This window comes from Solanum verrucosum, unplaced genomic scaffold (genome assembly GCF_900185275.1).
Source record: "Solanum verrucosum unplaced genomic scaffold, falcon-dt-bn FXZP01000080.1, whole genome shotgun sequence".
Lineage (NCBI taxonomy): Eukaryota > Viridiplantae > Streptophyta > Magnoliopsida > Solanales > Solanaceae > Solanum > Solanum verrucosum.
Window position 1 is genome coordinate 104,909 of NW_026020097.1, and position 21,384 is coordinate 126,292.

The 21,384-nt window shown below is 28.0% G+C and overlaps 1 protein-coding gene across 1 annotated transcript; it reads left to right on the plus strand.

Moving 5' to 3' along the window:
* The first annotated feature begins 3,276 nt into the window (after positions 1-3,276).
* On the plus strand, positions 3,277-4,446 carry LOC125824831 (cyclin-U2-2). The gene is made up of 2 exons (XM_049504184.1): positions 3,277-3,751; positions 3,952-4,446. Exons 1-2 carry the CDS (start codon positions 3,357-3,359, stop codon positions 4,214-4,216), a joined length of 660 nt encoding a protein of 219 aa, XP_049360141.1. The 5' UTR covers positions 3,277-3,356; the 3' UTR covers positions 4,217-4,446.
* Positions 4,447-21,384: the final 16,938 nt, after the last annotated feature.

Sequence of the window (21,384 nt, forward strand, 5' to 3'; positions counted from 1 at the left end):
TTTTCTGTTTCCTCTTTAACTCATTGGAAAAAGACATTTGGAGGTGTTTGAGCGTGAATTTGAAATTATTTATTTGAAAATAATTTTCTATTTTATAATGGTAGGGGTAAAGTTTGCTTACACCATTTTTTTTCTCACATTTCACTTGTAAAATTATAATGAATATGTTGTTGTATTGATCTGGGCGAAAGTTGATTTGAAGTTGAAATTATGTTTGATCTTAAATTTTATAAGTAAATACTTGATAATTATATTTTTTCTAATAACCACAAAATCTATAATTTGTAAAAATTATATTAAAATTTTCTCCAACTCTTATATAATTTATCAAATGAGCAACATACTTATATTAAATTACATATACGAACAAGACTTTGAACCGTCAAAGGGAAAGACAATGAGATACAAGTTACCCATACACTGAAATCCTATGCAAATTTCTAATCAAATAAAAACACATAGGGGAAAAATAGAAATCGTACAAATATTTCATTTATGACCATTTGACCAATAATAGACAGTATGTTCTAAAGTTGGCCATTTGATAACATGATTTCACAATTTCAATTAATGTAACCTTTTGACTGAACATAAGGATGAAAGGTCATTATTATAGTTAAAACATTGGGTTAGGCCCAAAGTAATTAATTATAGTATAGGCCATACCATACACAGGCTGTATGGGCAAAAATCATGGAGTAATATAGTGGGACCAAACCCCTTCAACCTTCAACGTTTGGTACTCATGATATTGTACAAAATCGTACTTTTGAATCTTTTTTATTTGATCAGAAAATCTTATTCTACAGTTATTATTTTATTTTCTTTTGTGTATGTGTGTGTTCATGATCTATCAAGTAGATCTCCTTTAATTTGGTCTCTACTTTTCAATAGTACTCTCATGTCATCACTTTTATTCAATGTGGTAAATGAGTTTTCACAAAAGCACATTAGTATTATTTTTTTTTTGTTAATTTGGAGTAGGAGAGAAAAGATCGAAATGTGGATTTTAATAACTCAGTTGATTGGCTATCAAAACTAATTTCACCTCAATTATATATTTGTATATCTCGAGCATATCATGTTTGTACATATTCTTAAAAGGTTTAATATTATAACTCATATCCTCATACTGTAGCAAAGTTTTCAACTTCTTTGCTATCTCTAAATTTACATGGGAAAGACTATTTCCAAATTGAATAATGAATTCTATGTTATACGATCCTTTGAACATATTATGTCGATAATGAATTAATAGATGATAAAAAGTTTCATCAATACTATTATAGAGAGGTTTGTAATTTTGAAACAATATATACTAAGAGTCTCAACAGTGAGAACACAAGCATTTTGTCACTATACAAAATCCATTCAACCGTAATAAGTGATGAAGAAGAAACTCACATGAAAGCTTCCAACAAATCTCTTTGTACGTATTCGTTTATTATTATTATTAGAAAAAAAGTTGCAAGTTGCAAAAACCAGAAAGATTTTTGAAGTTAATGTTTGAAGCTACTGCACGTGTGACTTGTACTAGTCTTATAGTCACAAATTTTCACAACTCCACTAGTTTGTTTTGTACTCCTATTCTTATAATTCGATTAATATATATATTAAAAATAGATGTTTATTTTTACATGTTTAATTTTAAAAATCAAATAATATTTTGTTATTTATATCTTTTTTCCCTTCATTTTTCAATGCATGAAAACCATTAATAATAACTAGAGATGATATAATACATTATAGTATCATTTTATTTAAACAAGTAAAAATAAACGGAGGAAATACGTAGTTTATTAGGATAGCTGTGGGACACAAATCTCAAAGAAAGAAAGACCCCTTTCTTAAATGCGTGGACCTTTTAAAGACCTAACATATTTGAATACCTCCTTCCCCACTCCTACCACTTCTTCCTACTGTCGGTGAGTGACTAATTTACCCTTCTTTTGGAGTTATTCATAGGGTAACTATATTTCTTGTCCCTACTTTTATTTCATCATTTTTAAAAATTATTTACAAAATTCAATTAGACATCTTAATCTAGTCTTATATATATAAGAGTTAATTTTGAATGTCAAATATAAAGTTTAATTGGTTGAATAATAAGAATCTTAAAGTTTAAATCAAATAAATTAGATTTACTTTTTCGTAATAATGTACTTATTCTTTCAAAATTTTGAATATGCCTCCGTTTAAGCTTGTATAACTTAAAATGTGTTATTTAAGTCTTAAGTTTATTTTCTTATATATCTATTATATTATTCATGCTCCGTCGATGTCACATACATCTTTCTTTAGGAACTCAAAGTCTCCGCTGAGAATTCTCTATCATCACGTTAGATTTCACGTAATGAAATCATTCTAATACCATCTGTAATAACCAACTCATTAGTAATATAATTTGTTTTGAGTATAGACATGTGTAACTTTAAAATACATTACCAAAATCAAAAAATTATTTTCTTACCTAACCAGTATCGTTCTCGTATTTTGCTGATATAGAATTTACTTAGGGTATCACAATTCATAGATCCTAAATATAAATTGACATGAAGGTCAATAGCCTTGTCCACCCACAGTAAAAGGTACTTATAATTATAATATTGGTGTGTGGAATAACAGTTTGACTTAGTAGCAATTGGGAGATTCAAGAACATACAGCTTGCAGTGATAGTTCTAGCTAGAAGGCAAAACAGAAGGATCATATATTATATAAGAAATATGCAGATGACAATATAATATGTGATCTAACAATAAATTAAAGCATAAAACTAGCTGGTGTGTCAGGACTTTGCCTTTACAATGAGGAGGCAAATATCTTGTAATTTGATATTACCCCTCCTTTCCTACTCACCTTCCAAATGCCTCCAAAAGTTTCTTTTACTTTATATAAAATTCTCTCTACTACTATTCATCTCATTTGTCTCATTCGTTAAAAAAAAAAACATATTTCTACACTTCGTAACTATTTAAATTTAAAATGTTCATTTTACCTCTAATGAAATAATTTATAGTAGGAGGAGTATATTTGAACCAAAAGTATAACGAGATGAGTATATTTGAACTGAAGTATAAAGAGATATATTTAAACTATTTTAGATAGTACAAGGGTATACTTGACAATTTTCTATTTATTATAAACCATAAATATTAAAAATCAAATTACATCACATAAATTGAGACGGAGGATATATGAGTGCCAAAAAATCCACCAAAACTCAAATTTCCCTCCCTTATATAAACAATTCCCTTTCCCTAGCCCATAACCATTCATTTCCCAAGAAAAACAAAAAGAAATAGAAAACCAAAACCCCTCCTTTCAAATTCCTCTGTTTTATCCCCTGAATCAAGAAATGGCCAACATATCTCCAAGAAAACTAAGAGATGATGTTTATTGTTACTCTTATCAACAAGACTCAAGCATACCATTAGTAATCTCAGTTCTTGCTTCTCTAATTGAGAGGAATTTAGCAAGGAATGAAAGAATAGCCAAAAATTGTACATGGGCATTGTCCAAGAATGTAAGAACAAGAGTATTTGATTGTCATGAAACACCAGACATGACAATACAATCTTATTTAGAGAGAATATTTAGGTACACAAGAGCTGGACCATCAGTCTATGTTGTTGCTTATGTATATATTGATAGATTCTGTCAACTCTATCCTGAGTTCAGAATTAGTCCAAGAAATGTACATAGGCTTCTCATTACAACTATTATGGTTGCTTCTAAGTATGTTGAAGACATGTAAGTCTCTTTTATTTAATCACACTTTTTGGTTTTTTGCTTCAATTTCAAGACTTTATATTATATTATTAAAAAAAGGCCAAACTTAAGTAAATAACTTTTGTTGGTGACTATTGCTTTCCTTCACTCAATATTTTTAAATCAAGAAAGTTGTCAATGAAGTAGTTTAACTAATGTATTTGTGTAATTATTTTTTTCAGGAATTATAGGAATTCATATTTTGCAAGAGTGGGAGGATTGGCAACAAATGAAATGAACAAATTAGAGATGGAGTTTTTGTTTATGATGGGGTTTAAGTTTCATGTGAATGTGAGTGTTTTTGAGAGCTATTGTTGTCATTTGGAAAGGGAAGTAAGCATTGGAGGAGGCTATGAAATTGAGAGGACTTTAAGATGTGCTGAGGAAATCAAATCAAAACAAATAGAAGAAAGAAGTTGTAGCCAAATTACTAGAGTTTTGTTGTAACTCAAATTTTACAAATGGGAGTTTTTTTTTGTTTTTTTTTTTCAATTACTAAGTGTAAATATTAGTACTATGTAAAGGAGTTTTGACAATTTTTGCTATGTAAAAAAAGCATAGTAGAAGTTCTCAGATGTGACAAAGTTTTGTTGTTACTTTCTGCAGTGAAAATGTTGTGGCTATAGTATGTTGAATTTGAAAATCAATTTAAAGTATGTCAATACACATTGACATCATTCTTGGTCAGTATGTCAAAAGTGGTAAAAATATAAATTCATAACATTGCTATGTACTTGTGGTATTTATTAAAAATAGTTATTGTAAAATGTAAGTCATTTTAAAAGATCAAGGTAAAATGAATCCCACCACCACAATAATAACCTTAGCATTAATAACTCTACGGAGTATTAATCGAAAAGAGATTAATGTGGTAAAACATGAAAGAAAAAATAAGAATAAGTATGAATATATAAGAGTGACTCTTATTATCATTTTTTCTAAAAGGATATGCAAAAGGCTAATATGAGAAGTAAATGGGAACAAATGAAAGAACGAATTCAACAAAACCCAACCCAGTAGTTTTATTCCGAATTTTGTATATGTATTAAGAAAATGACCAAATATGTATATAAATATACTTTAGAACACATGAGTTAGATTCGCACGAAATATCAGACATGAGTGAAAAATTATCAACTTTTCTAATTAGAAATAAATTTGCAACTTTAGTGAAAGAAAAAGTGAGTAGAGAAGGAGCTTAATTAGTTCTTTGACAGCTGTAGTTTACAAAAGCTTAAGGTAATGTCTGATCACCTAATAATAACACATGATTGCAATTCCTTTACCTTTTGATTTGCAATTAATTTTATATCATATCCCATGATGATGATATGTAGGAATAAATATAATTAAAGTGGTCATTTGAGAAACATTAGAACTTAAAATACAATTAAAGGACCTAAAGTATAAGAGCATCTAATTATGGGAGATCTGATCACAAATCATAATGTCATGCCAACAGAAAACAATTTGTAAGAGTCAATGGAGGAGAATTAAGACAATGAAAATTATTGATACAAATTATTATTATTTTATAAAAAAAATTAAGTATAAAAGAAAGTTCTGACTTTTGGTAAAGGTTCATCTAATCAAAGGAGAAAATAATAATAATATATACTTATAAATAAATGGATTTTGTTCAATTTCCTAATCAAGATTCAATGTTTCTTTCTTCTTTGGTCATTATTATGATTGCTCCTAATAAAGGCCGGAGTTTTTCTATTTCTTGTATTATTATCAACAGTATTAATGTCCTTTTACTAGTATTACATCATCGTTTACATCGTATTTTAAAAGGTCATATCAATTGTCTTATTATTGTGCAAGGCAAAATAGGTAATAATTATTCTTCCCTCCAATTTAATTTGTGTAAAAGATCAAACACCTCCTCTTCTAAGTTTAAGTATTAGTGATTTATTTTACGATTATGACCTATCTTGAATCGGAGTGTTGACGGGCAATTTTTTTCTATGAAAGAAATGTTAATCTTGTCCTCTGAGGCTCTACCTATCAATTTCCACCTCCTTTTGTTTTTTTTTTCTTTCAAAAAAGTACTTAATTTGTTTTATTTTCCATTATACACATTTCTTTTGGTCCATCTTAAAACCATGATGTGTTTTCATATTTGAAAATTTCTTTATTTTTTTAATTTACCTTTAGCAACATATTTTATGAGCACATAACAATTATAGTATATCCAATGTAATCCTACGAATAGAGCTTGAGAAGAGTGATGTGGACACAGTCCTTTTTCACTACCTTATAAAGGTAAGGAAATTGTTTTTTGATAAATCCTCAATTTTAAAACATATGACCTTATAAGCATATAAAAAATATGAAAAATTTAACACCACAAATTATTAGGGGTACCTTTGTCTATTTTTTGTTTTTCTCTTTTTGAATTTCATGTCAACATCTCCATGTAAAATGAAAGGTAAGGGGTTAAGTAATTGATTTTGCACCTACTGATATAGATAGAGTGTGTGGAAAAGGAATCTAATATCATCTCACTGTCACTCTCATTCATAAAAGCTATGAATAATGTATATACATGACCTTTCTTTTCATCAAGAAAATAATTGAAGGATTAATTTCTTTTTTAATGTTATTTTAACTAGTAATATAAATTTTGTATGGATGATATTTTAGTACTAGTAGTTAGTTATATATTACCAAAATGTTAATCAAGATACTGATCTAATTAAGATCTTCCAATGACAAAGACCTCCTTTTTAATCCCCCACAATACATATATTGACAAGTGACAACTATACAAATTTAGGGCCGCTAAATATTAAAGCCCCTTCGTAGGGGCAGTGTTAAAGGCACAAAAATTCATTTATGTTTAATACTGTTGAATTATTTTAACTTTTTGTATATATTTAATTTTTAATATTTTTTTTAAAAAAAATTCTAATTTCGCTTCTGGACCGTTCCAAACTTATCTCTTTTTGGAATAGTCGAACAACCAACAAGCTTACATTATCTGTGGATTAAACTTTTTGACAGGGATTTGCATAATTGAAATCTTTCAAGAATTAGTGGATATATGTGAATCGACAACACCTAAGTACATTACCAAGCTAAGTTTGGCTAAACATGTTGGTGAGGGTTATAACATAAATAGAAAAAAATTAAGATTGAGAGTTAGTGTGTTAGAATGAGTGCAATCTTAATCGGGTAATTTACATAAATCTCATTAGTTTATAAGTTAATACTTAGATACACGCTAGTTAGCAATATTATGAATTTTATCAAATTTTAGGTGCGCCCATATATATTTATCTTGGGATATATGGTATCAAAATTAGGTTTAATTTATTTTAGATACACTACATCCAAGAGGATTCACATATATTTGGAATACATAGATAAATCTCGCTCATCTCTTTTCCCATTTCGGTGTATCTGGTCGCAAAAAACAAGTATCTAGGTGAATCTAATATGAAATTATTAATAAGTGAGATAAAATATAATTATTTTAAACTATAGAGAAAATTAGTAAATATGATATAAATATTTATATAATTTGATAGTTTTTTAATCTTACTATAGCCTATAGGTGTATATTTCAAATTTTTGTTATAAACATACAGTTTGAAATTTCGAATCGAATATAGAATTACTCGAACCCCTGGATACGGAAACAAAGACAAATTTGATGTCTTAATTTGACGACCTTTTTAAATATCGACATTAAATTCATTTTACTATCAGAACCTTAGATTAAAATTTATAATTTGTTGTAATTTTAGTGGGTCTTCACATATATATTCATGGTCTAGAAAAAAAAAATACTAGGTTCGGATAGTTGGAGTATATAATATTAACTATGCATTTAGATATAATATATTATTAACCATATATTTAGACATAGTATTTATTATAAAATTATATTTTATTAAATTTTAATAAAGATTTAAATAGATCATGTACTCGTTTGTGTATCATTTACCTATATAATAGATGATTTAATGTAAAGAATTTAGATTATACACGTAAGATTAAATCATTGATCATTTTATAAGCATAAATTTTACGATATATATATATATATATATATGTGTGTGTGTGTGTGTGTGTGTTTATATGGATAAGTACTAGAAATCAAACACAGAACATAAGGGGACCTTTGCCTATGCAGCTTGGACTAATGACCTGATCAGCAAAATTTCGAAACCTATAATTAAATATATGAAATGAGATTATGAGCATATACTAATTTAAAATTTTGTTTTAAGTATTACTAGTAAATTAATTTTATGTTCACAAATGATTGGAATGAGTTTGGCAATTGTTGCTTGATACAAATACAATATGGTATAATACACCTCCCGACCACTAATTATCTCATGTCTTATGTATATGACTACTATATGTATGTACACATAATCATTTTCAACTTTATATTATTTAATTATTCCTAAACCAACTCAGCTTGTCACCCTTCTCTTCTCACCTAATTGCTACTTACATTTTTTTTAGGTTAATTGTGATAATTAACAATGTTTTCTTTTGGCAGTTAGCATGTATAATATGTTCTTGAATTCTAAAATATGAATATTTTAGAGGAAATGTCTAAGTAGCTTCAAAATTTTGTCTTTTCTGAAATAATAAAAGGAGAATTCAAAGTCTACTTATGTTTTCTCCATTTTATTTGATGTTATCGTTTAGTGGAAAGAAGACTGGGTTAACATCATAAGGATTTTGTCTTTTGATGTTTTGGAATTGGCATAATATATTTAACTATAATTAATAATATACCATGCATTGGATCATGTCATGAAATGCTAAATAATTCTAGTTTGGTTTGTTTTTTGTCTTTTTTTTTGTCCTGTGAAATTTCGCCTAGTTTCTACATGGACCTGCAATACAACAACAACAATACTATACTCACTAAGGTCCAAGGAGGATAGACTTTACACAATCATTAGTTTACCTTAGATTAGAGAAATTGTTTCTAATAAACCTTCTACTGGAAAAAAAACACACACAATCTAACAAACAATGTTGTTGATACGTTAAATTAAGCGGATACAAAACACAACATACAGAGGATTAAAAGATTGGGTTGATCAGTCAGAGACTATTATGCAGGGATATATATAGAGCCGTCAATATGGGCTAGGCCTGTTGGGCCGGCCTAGCCTAACCCATGATTTGATAAGGTTGGGCAACAATTTTTGTAGCTCATTTGAAAAAGATTTTTTAGCCCGGCCAGAATAAGTCAACCGATTTGTGGGGCTTGAGAAATATGGATAGGGTTGGCCCGTGAGCCAAATAAAAATTAATTAAAAAATAAAAATAAAATAGAGTATTAAAAATAACAAGAGTCTAAACTCAAAATCTGTTTAAAGTTTGAAATATTACAATTTAAATACAAATTATGTTTATAAAATATGTACTACATAAAATAAAAATTCTAGGGAATCAATACATAGGCCATAGCCTATGGAATATTGTCATAGTTTTTGTGTTTTATTATGATCATTGGAAAACAATTAGGTTAATATTTTTATCTAGCTATTTATGCTTTTACTTGAAATCAAACTTAATAAATATTATAAAGATAATTTTATTTGTGTATTTGATTAACAAGTAGTAACACTAACACCATGTAATATTGTCATGTTGATATTTATGATAATATTTTTAAATTATAATTTAATTTAAAAAAATATACTTTTAAGAAAAGTGAGTTGGCTCGGCAAAGCCCGTAGCCCACATACTTGTGGGCTGGACCGATCATTTTCTGGCCCACACAAAAAATAGGCTAGCCCTCCTGGCCCGTCAAATTTCAAAGCCTGTATGGATTAACCCAAATGGGGTGAAAGTGAGACAACCCATATTGACAACTCTAGATATACTAGATATTAGGTTCCCGCGCCAGCACGGGCCCAATATATATTACTTCCTCCGTCTCATTTTATGTGAGGTAGTTTGATTCGCCACGGAGTTTAAAAAATAAATGAAGACTTTTAAAACTTGTGGTCCAAAATGATTGATATAAATTTGTATGACTGTAAATTATTTCATTAAGGGTAAAATAAATATTTTATAATCAAATTGTTACTTAATATAGAAATATGACATTCTTTTGGGACAGACTAAAAAAGAAAGTAAGTAACATAAATTGAGAGTAGTTCTTTGTTTCAATTTATGTGACAACGATGAAATTTGGAGAGTTATATAATTTTTTGTATGTGATTTTGTTAAATATATTTTGAAGTTGTTAATTTATTGTGATTTATAGCACTTCTTATATCATTTTCAAATAATATTTATTACTCTTTCTGTTCCATTTTATGTGACGTAGGTACTTTTACGAAACTCAACTAAATTTCTTATATGATTCTTAAATATTTTTAGTTGTTATTTTACTTTAATTTACGGTACTTTTTATTTTATTTTCAAACAAACTTCTTTTGTTTCAATATGGAATTAAAGAGTCAATAAAATTTCTTTTATGATTTTTAATTATGTTTTTTTTAATATCTTATATTATTACATTGTGATTTTAAGTACTTTTTATATAATTTTTAAATCTAAAACAAATTAAAAGAAAAACAAGGAAAAATTTAAATGAAGAAAGTACTAAAATTTTCAAATAATCATATTTCTATATTAAAATGTTAAAAACTTTAAAACTCCACATATATACAGAAAATCATATACGGAAGACAAAATAATTTTTAAAATATATATTAAAGCTCTTTCTAATAATATCACATATTTATTCTATTTTTCAAATAATATATATTTCTCACTCAATCTCAATTACGCAGTACATATGAAATTTTGAGAGTTAATCAAATTTTTAGTACTATTTTAAACTATATTTTAGTACTATTTATATAATTTTCATTCAAATAATATGTGTTACTCACTCTATTATATTATGCAATACATGTGAAATTTCAAGAATTAACCAAATTTTTAATATTTTAAATTGATTTTTAGTACTATTTTTGTAGTAAATAGAGGAAGTTGAAGAAGAAGGGCAAATCGGTCAATTGACTGATTGACCCTAAGCTCCTAAACATTCTCACTTCTAAATGCAAGCACGGGCACAATATCCGTTAAATTGTTAATTATTATGATTTATAATATTTTTTACATTATTTTCAAATAATATATGTTATCTATTTTTAAATACTTTAAGTTGTGATTAATAATATTCTTAACGTAATTTCAAATAATATATGCTACTCCATTTGTCCCAATTTATGTGACACATGTGAAATTTTGAGAGTTAATATGTTTTTCAAATATTGTAAGTTGTTAACTATTGTGGTTTATGGTATTCTTAATGTAATTTTTCAAATAATATATGTTATTCCCTTCGTCTTAATTATACAATTCGCATAAAATTTTGAGAGTTAATCAAATTTGTAATATTTTAAATTTATTTTTTAGTACTATTTAAAAAGGAAATAATTAAATTTAATGAAAGAGGTGTATATAAAAGTAGGTGGGCCATCTTTGTGATAGGCCAATGAAGAGTGTGCTTATTCACTCTTCTTATATAGTAATAATAATAATTCTCTTATTATATAAGAGGGAGTTTATGATGGGACATTGTGATGTCCAATCATAAACTCCCTATATAATATATAATATTTAATATAATAAATCATTTTTTCTACTATATTTATAAATATAATTCACACAATATGATACCAAAAATGAAGAATTAGTTTTTACCACTTGGTATTACTAATATGTATGTATTCTTATGCTTTATTGTAATTTAATGTAAATTTGGAACTCTATTTTTTTTTAAACCACATAGTCTCTCTTTCCATCTTACTTGTCCATTATATGATATGTCTAATAATATTTGTCTAGTTTATAAAATCAATAAATAATTTATCATTTTGTATTTATTTTATTCTTGCTATTAAATATTGTTCATTTTTCAATGTTTAAATGACTTATATTTAATAGGGAAAATTGTATATAATAGCAAACTATTAATTCAAATTAAATGCTATAAATATAGTTTGATTTAATTGTACTTCATAGCAAACTGTTGCTATTTCACCTCTCTCCTAGTGAATCTCGCTCGCCACTCTCGTTCTCTCCCTCGCCTCTCTTGTTTTTTATACAAACGCAAATGTATAAAGTGTGTTTGTGTTTGTATAAAGCGAGAGAAAATTGTATATATACATATATTTTTTGTTCCCATCTCTCCCCTCTCCCAGATATCGCTCGCCACTCTCCCAGATCTCGCTCTCTCACTCACCTCTCTCACTTTATATAGAAAACGCAAATTGTATAAAATGCGTTTGTGTTTGTATAAAGCGAGAGAAAATTGTATATATACATATATTTTCGTTCCCCTCTCCCAGATCTCGTTCGCCACTCTCCTAGATCTCGCTCTCTCACTCGTCTCTCTCACTTTATACAAAAACACAAATGTATAAAATGCGTGAAAATTGTATATATAGATATATTTTCGTTCCCCTCTCCTAGATCTCGCTCGCTCACTCGCCTCTCTCACTTTATACAATTGATCTTTTTGTATATGTATACCAAATCTGATTATACAACTACTTTCTTTTGTATATGTATAACAAAATATACATATTTATGTTTGCTATGGAGCGTAATTATGCAAACTTTGCTATAGCATACAAATATGAATTTTGTGTTTGCTATATGTGAAAGTTGCTCTATTTAATAAGGATAATTTGGTATTACCCCTATCATTTACTGCTTCTTAATCCCCGTACCAAGTCAATAGTGGACAACCATGAGATAAAATCGTAAAGGTAATAGAAACGTTTATGGTTTACCCAAAAGTGTTCCAATACAATAAGCCCAAATTGATGGAAATTATTAGGCCCAAAAATGTCTCGCCTCAATGGCCCAACCACGTTTTGGTTTTCAAATTGATTATTCCCTTCCGAAATGATTTAAGTTATATGTACTAATTATGTTTTACAGTATACAATCAGCTTAATTTGACTAGTTATGATATTTTAGTTTATTACTCTGTTAATCAGGTCATTGTATCAAGCTTATGATGAACAATAACCAATTATTGTTGAAGGGGAACTTAACATGATAATGTCAAAAATATATATTGTTAGTACACAAAATTTAAACACCAAATCGATTAAAATTTGTTAATTTTCGAAAACAACTATGATCAGGCTAAAATCGTTGACCCCTCCCCTTTGACATCCAATCAACTAACAAACGCTTTGGGTTGATGTGTTCAGTCTATGATAAGAGATTTTTGTGGCCCACAACAGCAATATTTGGCCCAAAAAATGAGCAACCTCTACCAGAGACTATTTAATTGGGAAAATTGTATGAAATAAGAAACTATTAATTAAAATTAAATGCTATAACCATAATTTTGTTTAATTCTAATCCGTAGCAAACATTTTGTCATTCGCCTCTCTCCCCAGATATCTCGCTTGCCATTATCTCTTGCCTCACTTTATACAAACACAAATGTATAAATTGTGTTTGTGTTTGTACAAAACGAGAGAAAATTGTATATACAAATACAAGTACATATCTTTTCATTCGCCTCTCTCCCAAGATATCTTGCTCGCCACTCTCTCTCTCGCCTCTCTCACTTTATACAAACACAAATGTATAAATTGTGTTTGTGTTTGTATAAAGCGAGAGAAAATTGTATATACAAATATAAATACATATCTTTTCGTCCTATACACTTATAATTATACAATACAAATCTTTTCCTGCCCAGTTCTCTTTTGCCTTTCTCTTTTTCTCGGTTTATACAAACACAAATTATACAAAAATATATATATTTGTATACAGATTACAAATATATACTTATAGAATTGATTCTTTTGTATAAGTATACCGAAATATACATATTAATAGCCATAGCAAACATAAAGTTTTCTATGAAGTGCAATTATGCAAACTATAGCTATAGCTACAGCATACAAATATGATTTTTATGTTTGCTAAACCTAAAATTTATTTTGGCTCAGTTAAGCCCTTTAAAATGTTAGTAAATTCGAAATCTCAAACTACTATTTGTTTCAATTAAATATTTTACACATAAAAAAGTATTCTTATTAAGCACTTCTGACTTATCTTTTATAAAGGTTTGTGTGTGTGCTTGTACATGTTCATTACATATAATTATATGTCTCATCCTTTAATTATATACATCAGCATCAATTGGAACTAGAATGAAGTTTTATGGTTTATTGAGATTAATGTGTATGATTTTGTGATATTTTTTTCCGGTAAATTCCATTTGCACATTCGACTATGGTTGTTTCAATTGAGCACTTAAATACATGATAAAACATTTATATTAGACACTTTTGGTTCAAAGTTTGAAAAAAACTTTTGCGCATTGTTCATTTATACATTATGTAGTAATTAAGTTAACCAAAAAGTATGTCATCTTATTTACTTATTATCCTTAATCAATCAACTATGCTTGATCGGTTTTAAAGTATAGCTGAATCGGCTACGTGATCTTAATTTAACAAATATTTCATATTTATTTACCTTAGGCATAACGTTGCAACTTTAAGCGGATTTCATTACATCATAATTTGGAGAACTCATGCAATTGAAAATATATAATATATTTTTTTTTATTATAAAAAAGGCAGACAGGCAAAATGGAAAATGTGAATTAAAAGTTAATTAAAGAGACAAAAAATTAACCTAGTCAATATTTTTTCTGGAATATGACAAATTGTTTTGTTTTCAGATCCCAAATCTAATGCGCACAATCTTTCATTTTGTCTCACTTGGAATTTTTTCTTTTATTAGTACTATCAATTAATGATAAACTGACGTCTAACAGTGACAACCACGTGCTTTCTTGCACTTCTTAATTTTCTTACTTAGACTTTAATCACTTCTTTTTCTTTCTAATTAATTTATGTAGCATAAAGTTTAACATATTCTCGAGCCAATTATATTTTTTCACCAAAAGATTGATAAACCTACTTCATAATTCGATCATAGGTATGTCATCCAAGGAACCAAAAATCATACGCTACATAAAAATGATTTTTAGCTGCAATTAACATTCTTTGTATATGTCCCTAAAGTCTTTAGCGACATTGAATCTAATGACACTTAACTAATGTCGCCGGAAGACTTTAGCACTCTTTATTAATGTGTCTATGTATTGCCGCTAAAAGTTATTTTTGTTGTAATGATATTTTACACCTGACCTATAATTTTATATTTGGTTGACATTTAACTTTATCAGAGTTTTGAGTTATTAGTACTTAGTTGTTGTTTGTTACGAATTAAATCAATATTTATTATAGCGCATCGAGTATTCTACTTTTTGCTACATAATACTTACCATTAGCAGATGAAATTTTGATGGAAATTTAAGTACTCGATCATTCCTTTTTTTGAAACTGTATCAATAATTAACTAACATATCATTATAGTGAATATTAACGTACATTCTACGTTATAAAATAATGTGTGCACGTACATGGAACACTACATAAAGTATATAGGTTTAAAATGACATCTACATAAGCATTTGCAAACATATACCTCATAGTAGTAACTTGACATTTAATATATCCTTTGGTACCATCTCTCATAGAGTAATTCAATTTAGCACTTTAAATATCATTCAAGTTAATAAAACATTCAATATTAGGACTACTAATATCATTGTTTAGGTTTTTAAAAGGTCAAAATTAAAATAGTTAAGTTGAATTAGTCAGGGATTACGGGTGAATTAGCGAATTTTTGTCATACTAGTTGACATTTCATGTGGAGACATTAATTTTCTGGGTTTTTTTTATCCAAATATTTCAATGTTAACATGATCTTCTGTTCCGACCATTTGGAAAAATTACCCGAAATTTTAGGGAAAATTCATTTACATCATTTTTTTATTCTTTGCGTTGGAAAATTTTTACGATGCGTCTCACACCGGCCATTGATACTATAGATTATGTAAGACTTCTATTTATTTCACGAGTTGTGAACCCAAATCATACTCTACAATTAGCTAGCGTTAGTTATATAAGACAGAAAATAAAAATAAAAATTTATTTGGTATGATATAGTTTGGAGTTCGAGGCCAAATGTGACTACTTTCATATGAATCTAAACATAAATTTTATTTTATTTTAATTTTGTTTTTTTAGATGTCTAATAACTATATAAAAGTATTATAAGTCATGATAGTTAACAATTTAAAATGTTAAAGAAGTACTTGAAAAACAAAAAGGTCATATAAAATTTCATTTGACTCTCTAAATAATACTCCATTCATTTGAAAAAGAATGATCTCATTTCCTTTTTAATCTGTTTCAAAAAGAATGATCTCTTTCCTTTTTTGGTAACATTTTAATTTCAGTTTTCCACGTGGCATGTTTAAGGCCACAAGATTAAAGGGCAATTTTATACATTTGATATAACTTTAATTTAGGATCACAAGATTCAAAAATCTTCTTTACTTTCTTAAATTCCATGCCAAGTTAAACTAGACCACTCATTTTAAAACAGAGGGAGTAGCATGTTAAGTATTTGTTTTGTTTTTCTTAGATTTTGCTAAATCTATAGAGAAGGTTTGGATTTCTAGAGGCTTTTTCCTTTTCACTTTGCAATACCCACAATGTAGTTGGCTAAGGGGCTTGAGACTGATCTTGTTTAGGGACAGTTACCTATTTATTTTATGATTGAATTTAATAAGGTTATTTCTCTCGATATTTTATACTATTTTTTTATGTAATAAACTATTCATCTTTACCTATGATTTATAGATGTATGTCGACTGGTCGTATAACATTAAATGTTTATATCTCTCAAGTATTTTTCTCTTTTATGATTGATTAATCATCTTTCGAGGTTTACTTGTTATCATAACATAATAATAGGTGTCACATAAAAGTGAAAATGAGAAAATGAATATTATCATTATAATTAAAGTGTTAAACAAGAATATATATATATATAGACAATTGACAAAGTTCATTATCATAGTTGAATAAAATAAATGGACTAATTTGTAAAATATTAAAAAAGAATCCATCAGATAGCATCAACGTGAAAAATGAATATGGAGAAAATTTGGAGTGTTGAGGAAATATAGGGACAAAAGTTGAATAACTCCAAATCTTTCGCCACGTATTCCGGTTATTGAGTGCGACAGCCACGTGGGAAGTTAGGAATAATTCCAAAATGTGTAACCGTCAGATTCAATGATTGCTAACGGCCAATATAACCACCATTAACGGCTCAGTTAACGCCCTATTTCCTCCTGTTATCTCTCTTGATTCTATTACTTTCCCTAATTTTCCAATTCCCTCTTTGAAAATTTTGAACAAAGTTAAACCCTATCTCCTTGATATATGGTTCAATCTAAAAATATTTTATTTTAATTATATATGTAATATATTATTTTGATCGAAGAGAGTATTTAACTGATCACCTTTTCATTTACCTATATAACCATATAATACACTACTTAAAATGAGAATAATGTATATTTACACATGGTTTTGTGATACAAATACATATAGTAGCATATTACATACGTCTTGCATTTATTTACTTAGTATAAGAATATGCTAAGAATAACTTTCTTCCATCACACTACCATGATACGGAAAATGTATAAGTGTGATATAAATATTGTTAAAAATATATTATTTAAAAACAAATGTAATACATTTATTAATGTGATATAAATATCATTTGCACAATATCATAAATGAAGTTTGGAAAGAATGATGTATATGTTGCTTTATTTCGATCTTATGAAAATAAGAAATTATTTTTGAATAGATCCTATAAACATCATTTACGAATAAACATTTTAATATTCAAATGCCTTAATAATTTCCTTTCAGAAAAAAGCGCGCTGGCCGTGCCATAGATTAAGCGAAGTCAAGACATGGAAATTTTGAAAGGGAAATTTATTCTAAAGTGGAAAAGACCTATGAGTTATATAGTATGACTATCTTGTATATATTGGGAATATTTGTTTCTAATGAACAATAATACCTTCTGCCAAACTTTATTGTGGAATTCAATGAGATACCTAAAGACCATCTTCTAAAGTAAACAGATAAATATAAATGTACTGGTATAATTGATGGAGGATAAATTTTTATAAGTTAAGTCAAACTTCATTGGATACTTGCACCAAATTATATAAATTTACTATAATTAAGTGATTAAATGATGTGAAAATGCATGATAATTAAAAATTAAAAATAATTTTTTTTCGATAAACACATCAGGTATATATTGTCTTAATGTAAATATCATTGGCAAATAAAAAATTCACCCCACAAATAGGGCGGCCTGCTGGTAAGTGGTAACCTAAGCACAAACCATTGTATTGCATCTAAGTGAAATCCTGTGATGCGATAAATAAGATTCTAATAAATTTCCCTAAGATATAATTATGTATTATTATTATTATTATTATTATTTTGGAAAAATCTTAAAACAACCTATTTGAGAAGGGGCAAATTTGGAATAAATTACCTTAAGTTGATTTCTACCGAATACACTTTAATCGTGCTAAATTTCCTGTCATGCTTGTGCAAGCAGCAGCATAACTTGTAGCAATTGAAGAGGCCAAAATAATACTCCCTAGTCCCTACTGTCTCATATTATTTGTCACATTTTTCTTTTATAGTTCACTTTTTAAAAATTCATAAATAAAAAATAATATACTTTACTAATTTACCCTTTTATCTCTTTTCTAAATATATACTTACTGTAAAATGATAAGCATTCTCATATAAATATTTTTAATAAGCTTGACAACTAACATGGGACGGAGAGAGTACTGAATTTTACATGAGAAATACAAGACATTTTGTTTTCTTCCTCAAGTGGACTTAATTATCAGGCAGAATCAGAAGTTTTGTCTGCAAAATATTCGTCTCTAATAGCAAATTTTATTTGATAGACAAGTTTTAATAATTTATACATTTACAATTGCGCATGTCTATATCGTAGACCAAATAATTAAGATCAATTTCCATCAAAACCAAATGATACGGTGTCGTATGCACTAAAAATTTACCCTTTATACTCTAACAAGATAGCATACATATATATTGCTCTCTAAGGAGGTGTGTTTGTCAAAGATCAATGACGTAATCGAAGTTATATTATCCCTTCACAAATGAGTTCTTTTTATAAATTGTTCACAAAATTAATATGTTTGGGGAAAATTGTTGTCAAGAGATATAAATGAATAGTTAAGGTGAAAGAAAAAAAAAAGAATAGTTAAGGTAAAAAAATCACAATGAGTTGATTTATAATTTGTACGAGTAGTTTTTTTTTTTTTTAAATCATAAATTACAGGATACAGAAGTAGTTACTACGTATTGTTAATAAATACTACACCGAAAATGATCTTTAGCAGCAATAACTTAATTGTCGTTAAATATATACTCTCTTTTTTCTTTTTACTTGTCAAATTTTGACTTAGCACACCTATTAAGAAAAACAATGATTGATATAGTGAGTTTATCATTTTACCTCTATTAATTGATACAGTTTCAAATATATTTACTCACTACATTTTTCAAAGACATAACTCAATATTAATAAATTGAGGGTATAATAAGAAGAAAAAAAAATTCTTCCTTGATTTGTCAAAAATGACAAGTAAAAAGGGAAATTAAATTAGGAGATATTACTGAGGAGTATGTAATTTTAGCATTAGCTCTTTGTAAATGTTTCTAAAGTCTATAGCAAAATTGAATTCAATGACAATTAACTTATTTCGATAAATGCTTAACAATTTTAGCATATCTTTATTGTCATTAAAGGAGTGATAATTTTGCAAAGAGATTCTGAATTCTTGATGTGAATAGTTAGTTAAGAATTTGAAAGACTTCAATTTCTAAAAGGGATCTCATTCATCTTTTATAGACCAATTACAATACCATAAAATTCTCTAACTTCCATAAATTCATACCAAATATAAATTGGACCCTTTTCAGGCAAATGGAACAGAATTTCTTTAACATTTTGCTGAGACCAAATTGAGGAAGACATTATATAAAACTGACACATGGCCTTTTACTTGCACTGGTGGGAATTCGAATTATACTGTTACATAGTACTATAAAATATAGGAGTAATTTCATATATATACTCCCTTCGTCTATTCTTATTTGTCATGTTACATTTTTTAAAAGTCAAATTGACTAATTTTTGAAGTTAAATTAAATTACATTAATTAGATATTTTAAACAAAAAAATTAGATATTCAAAAACTAGACAAAAAGTACTATAAATTGTATTTTTTTTTGCATATAAATATGATGAAAAAATACATTATAAAATATTTGTCATAATTCTTATAGTTTGACTCTAAAAAAGGAATTCATTACAATTAAAAATGGACGGAGCGAGTATAAAAGATAGTCACAAATATTATGATAAAAAGACTAAGGCCCGCACCCCTTAAAATTGTTAGTAAATTCCGTTTAGGCATTACATTGATGATCTGAGCATATGATAAAGTGTTAAAAGTGTTTCTATCAAACGTTTTTACTCAAATTTTGGAAAAGTTTTTTGCGTGTGTTCTTAAACCGCGTTGACAAGGGCCGGATCCACCCTTGGTCAAGGGGTGTCAAGCGACACCCCTTTGTCGGAAAAAATTACATTGTATATAGTGGTCAAAATTTGATTTTATAAATATACATACAAGTATTGACACCCCTTGAAACGAGTGGAAGATTTACAATTGCGCATGTCTATATCGTAGACCAAATAATTAAGATCAATTTCCATCAAAACCAAATGATACGGTGTCGTATGCACTAAAAATTTACCCTTTATAGTCTAACAAGATAACATACATATATATTGCTCTCTAAGGAGGTGTGTTTGTCAAAGATCAATGACGTAATTGAAATTATATTATCCCTATTTTGTCCCTTCACAAATGAGTTCTTTTTATAAATTGTTCACAAAATTAATATGTTTGGGGAAAATTGTTGTCAAATGATATAAATGAATAGTTAAGATGAAAAAATCACAATAAGTTGATTTATAATTTGTACGAGTAGTTTTTTTTTTAAATCATAAATTACAGGATACAGAAGTAGTTACTATGTATTGTTAATAAATACTACATCGAAAATGATTTTTAGCATCAATAACTTAATTGTTGCTAAATATATACTCTCATGTTAAATTAGGTCTTAGGCCTAACTCACACCCCAAAAGCTAGCTCAAAGGGAGGAGGATTGCCCAAGCCTTAAGGAGTTCACACATCTCATTAACCACCGATGTGGGACTTTTGTCATTCTTTAACACCCCACCTCACGCCCAGTGCTTAGCATCTGGTGCGTGGGCAATTTTGATTTTTGGGGGTCCCAACATCAGGTGAGACGGGCCCTGCTCTGATACCATGTTAAATTAGATCTTAGGCCTAACTCACACCCCAAAAGCTAGCTCAAAGGGAGGAGGATTGCGCAAGCCTTATAAGGAGTTCACACATCTCATTAACCACCGATGTGAGACTTTTGTCATTCTTTAACATCTACCTTTTTACTTGTCAAAATTTGACTTAGCACACCTATTAAAAAAATAATGATTGATATAGTGAGTTTATCATTTTATCTCTATTAATTGATACAGTTTCA

Coding starts and splice junctions, on each gene's coding strand:
- LOC125824831 (XM_049504184.1), top strand. CDS start 3,357: ATGGCCAACATATCTCCAAGAAAACTAAGAGATGATGTTTATTGTTAC. Junction 3,752..3,951: donor TCTAAGTATGTTGAAGACAT/GTAAGTCTCTTT, acceptor TATTTTTTTCAG/GAATTATAGGAATTCATATT.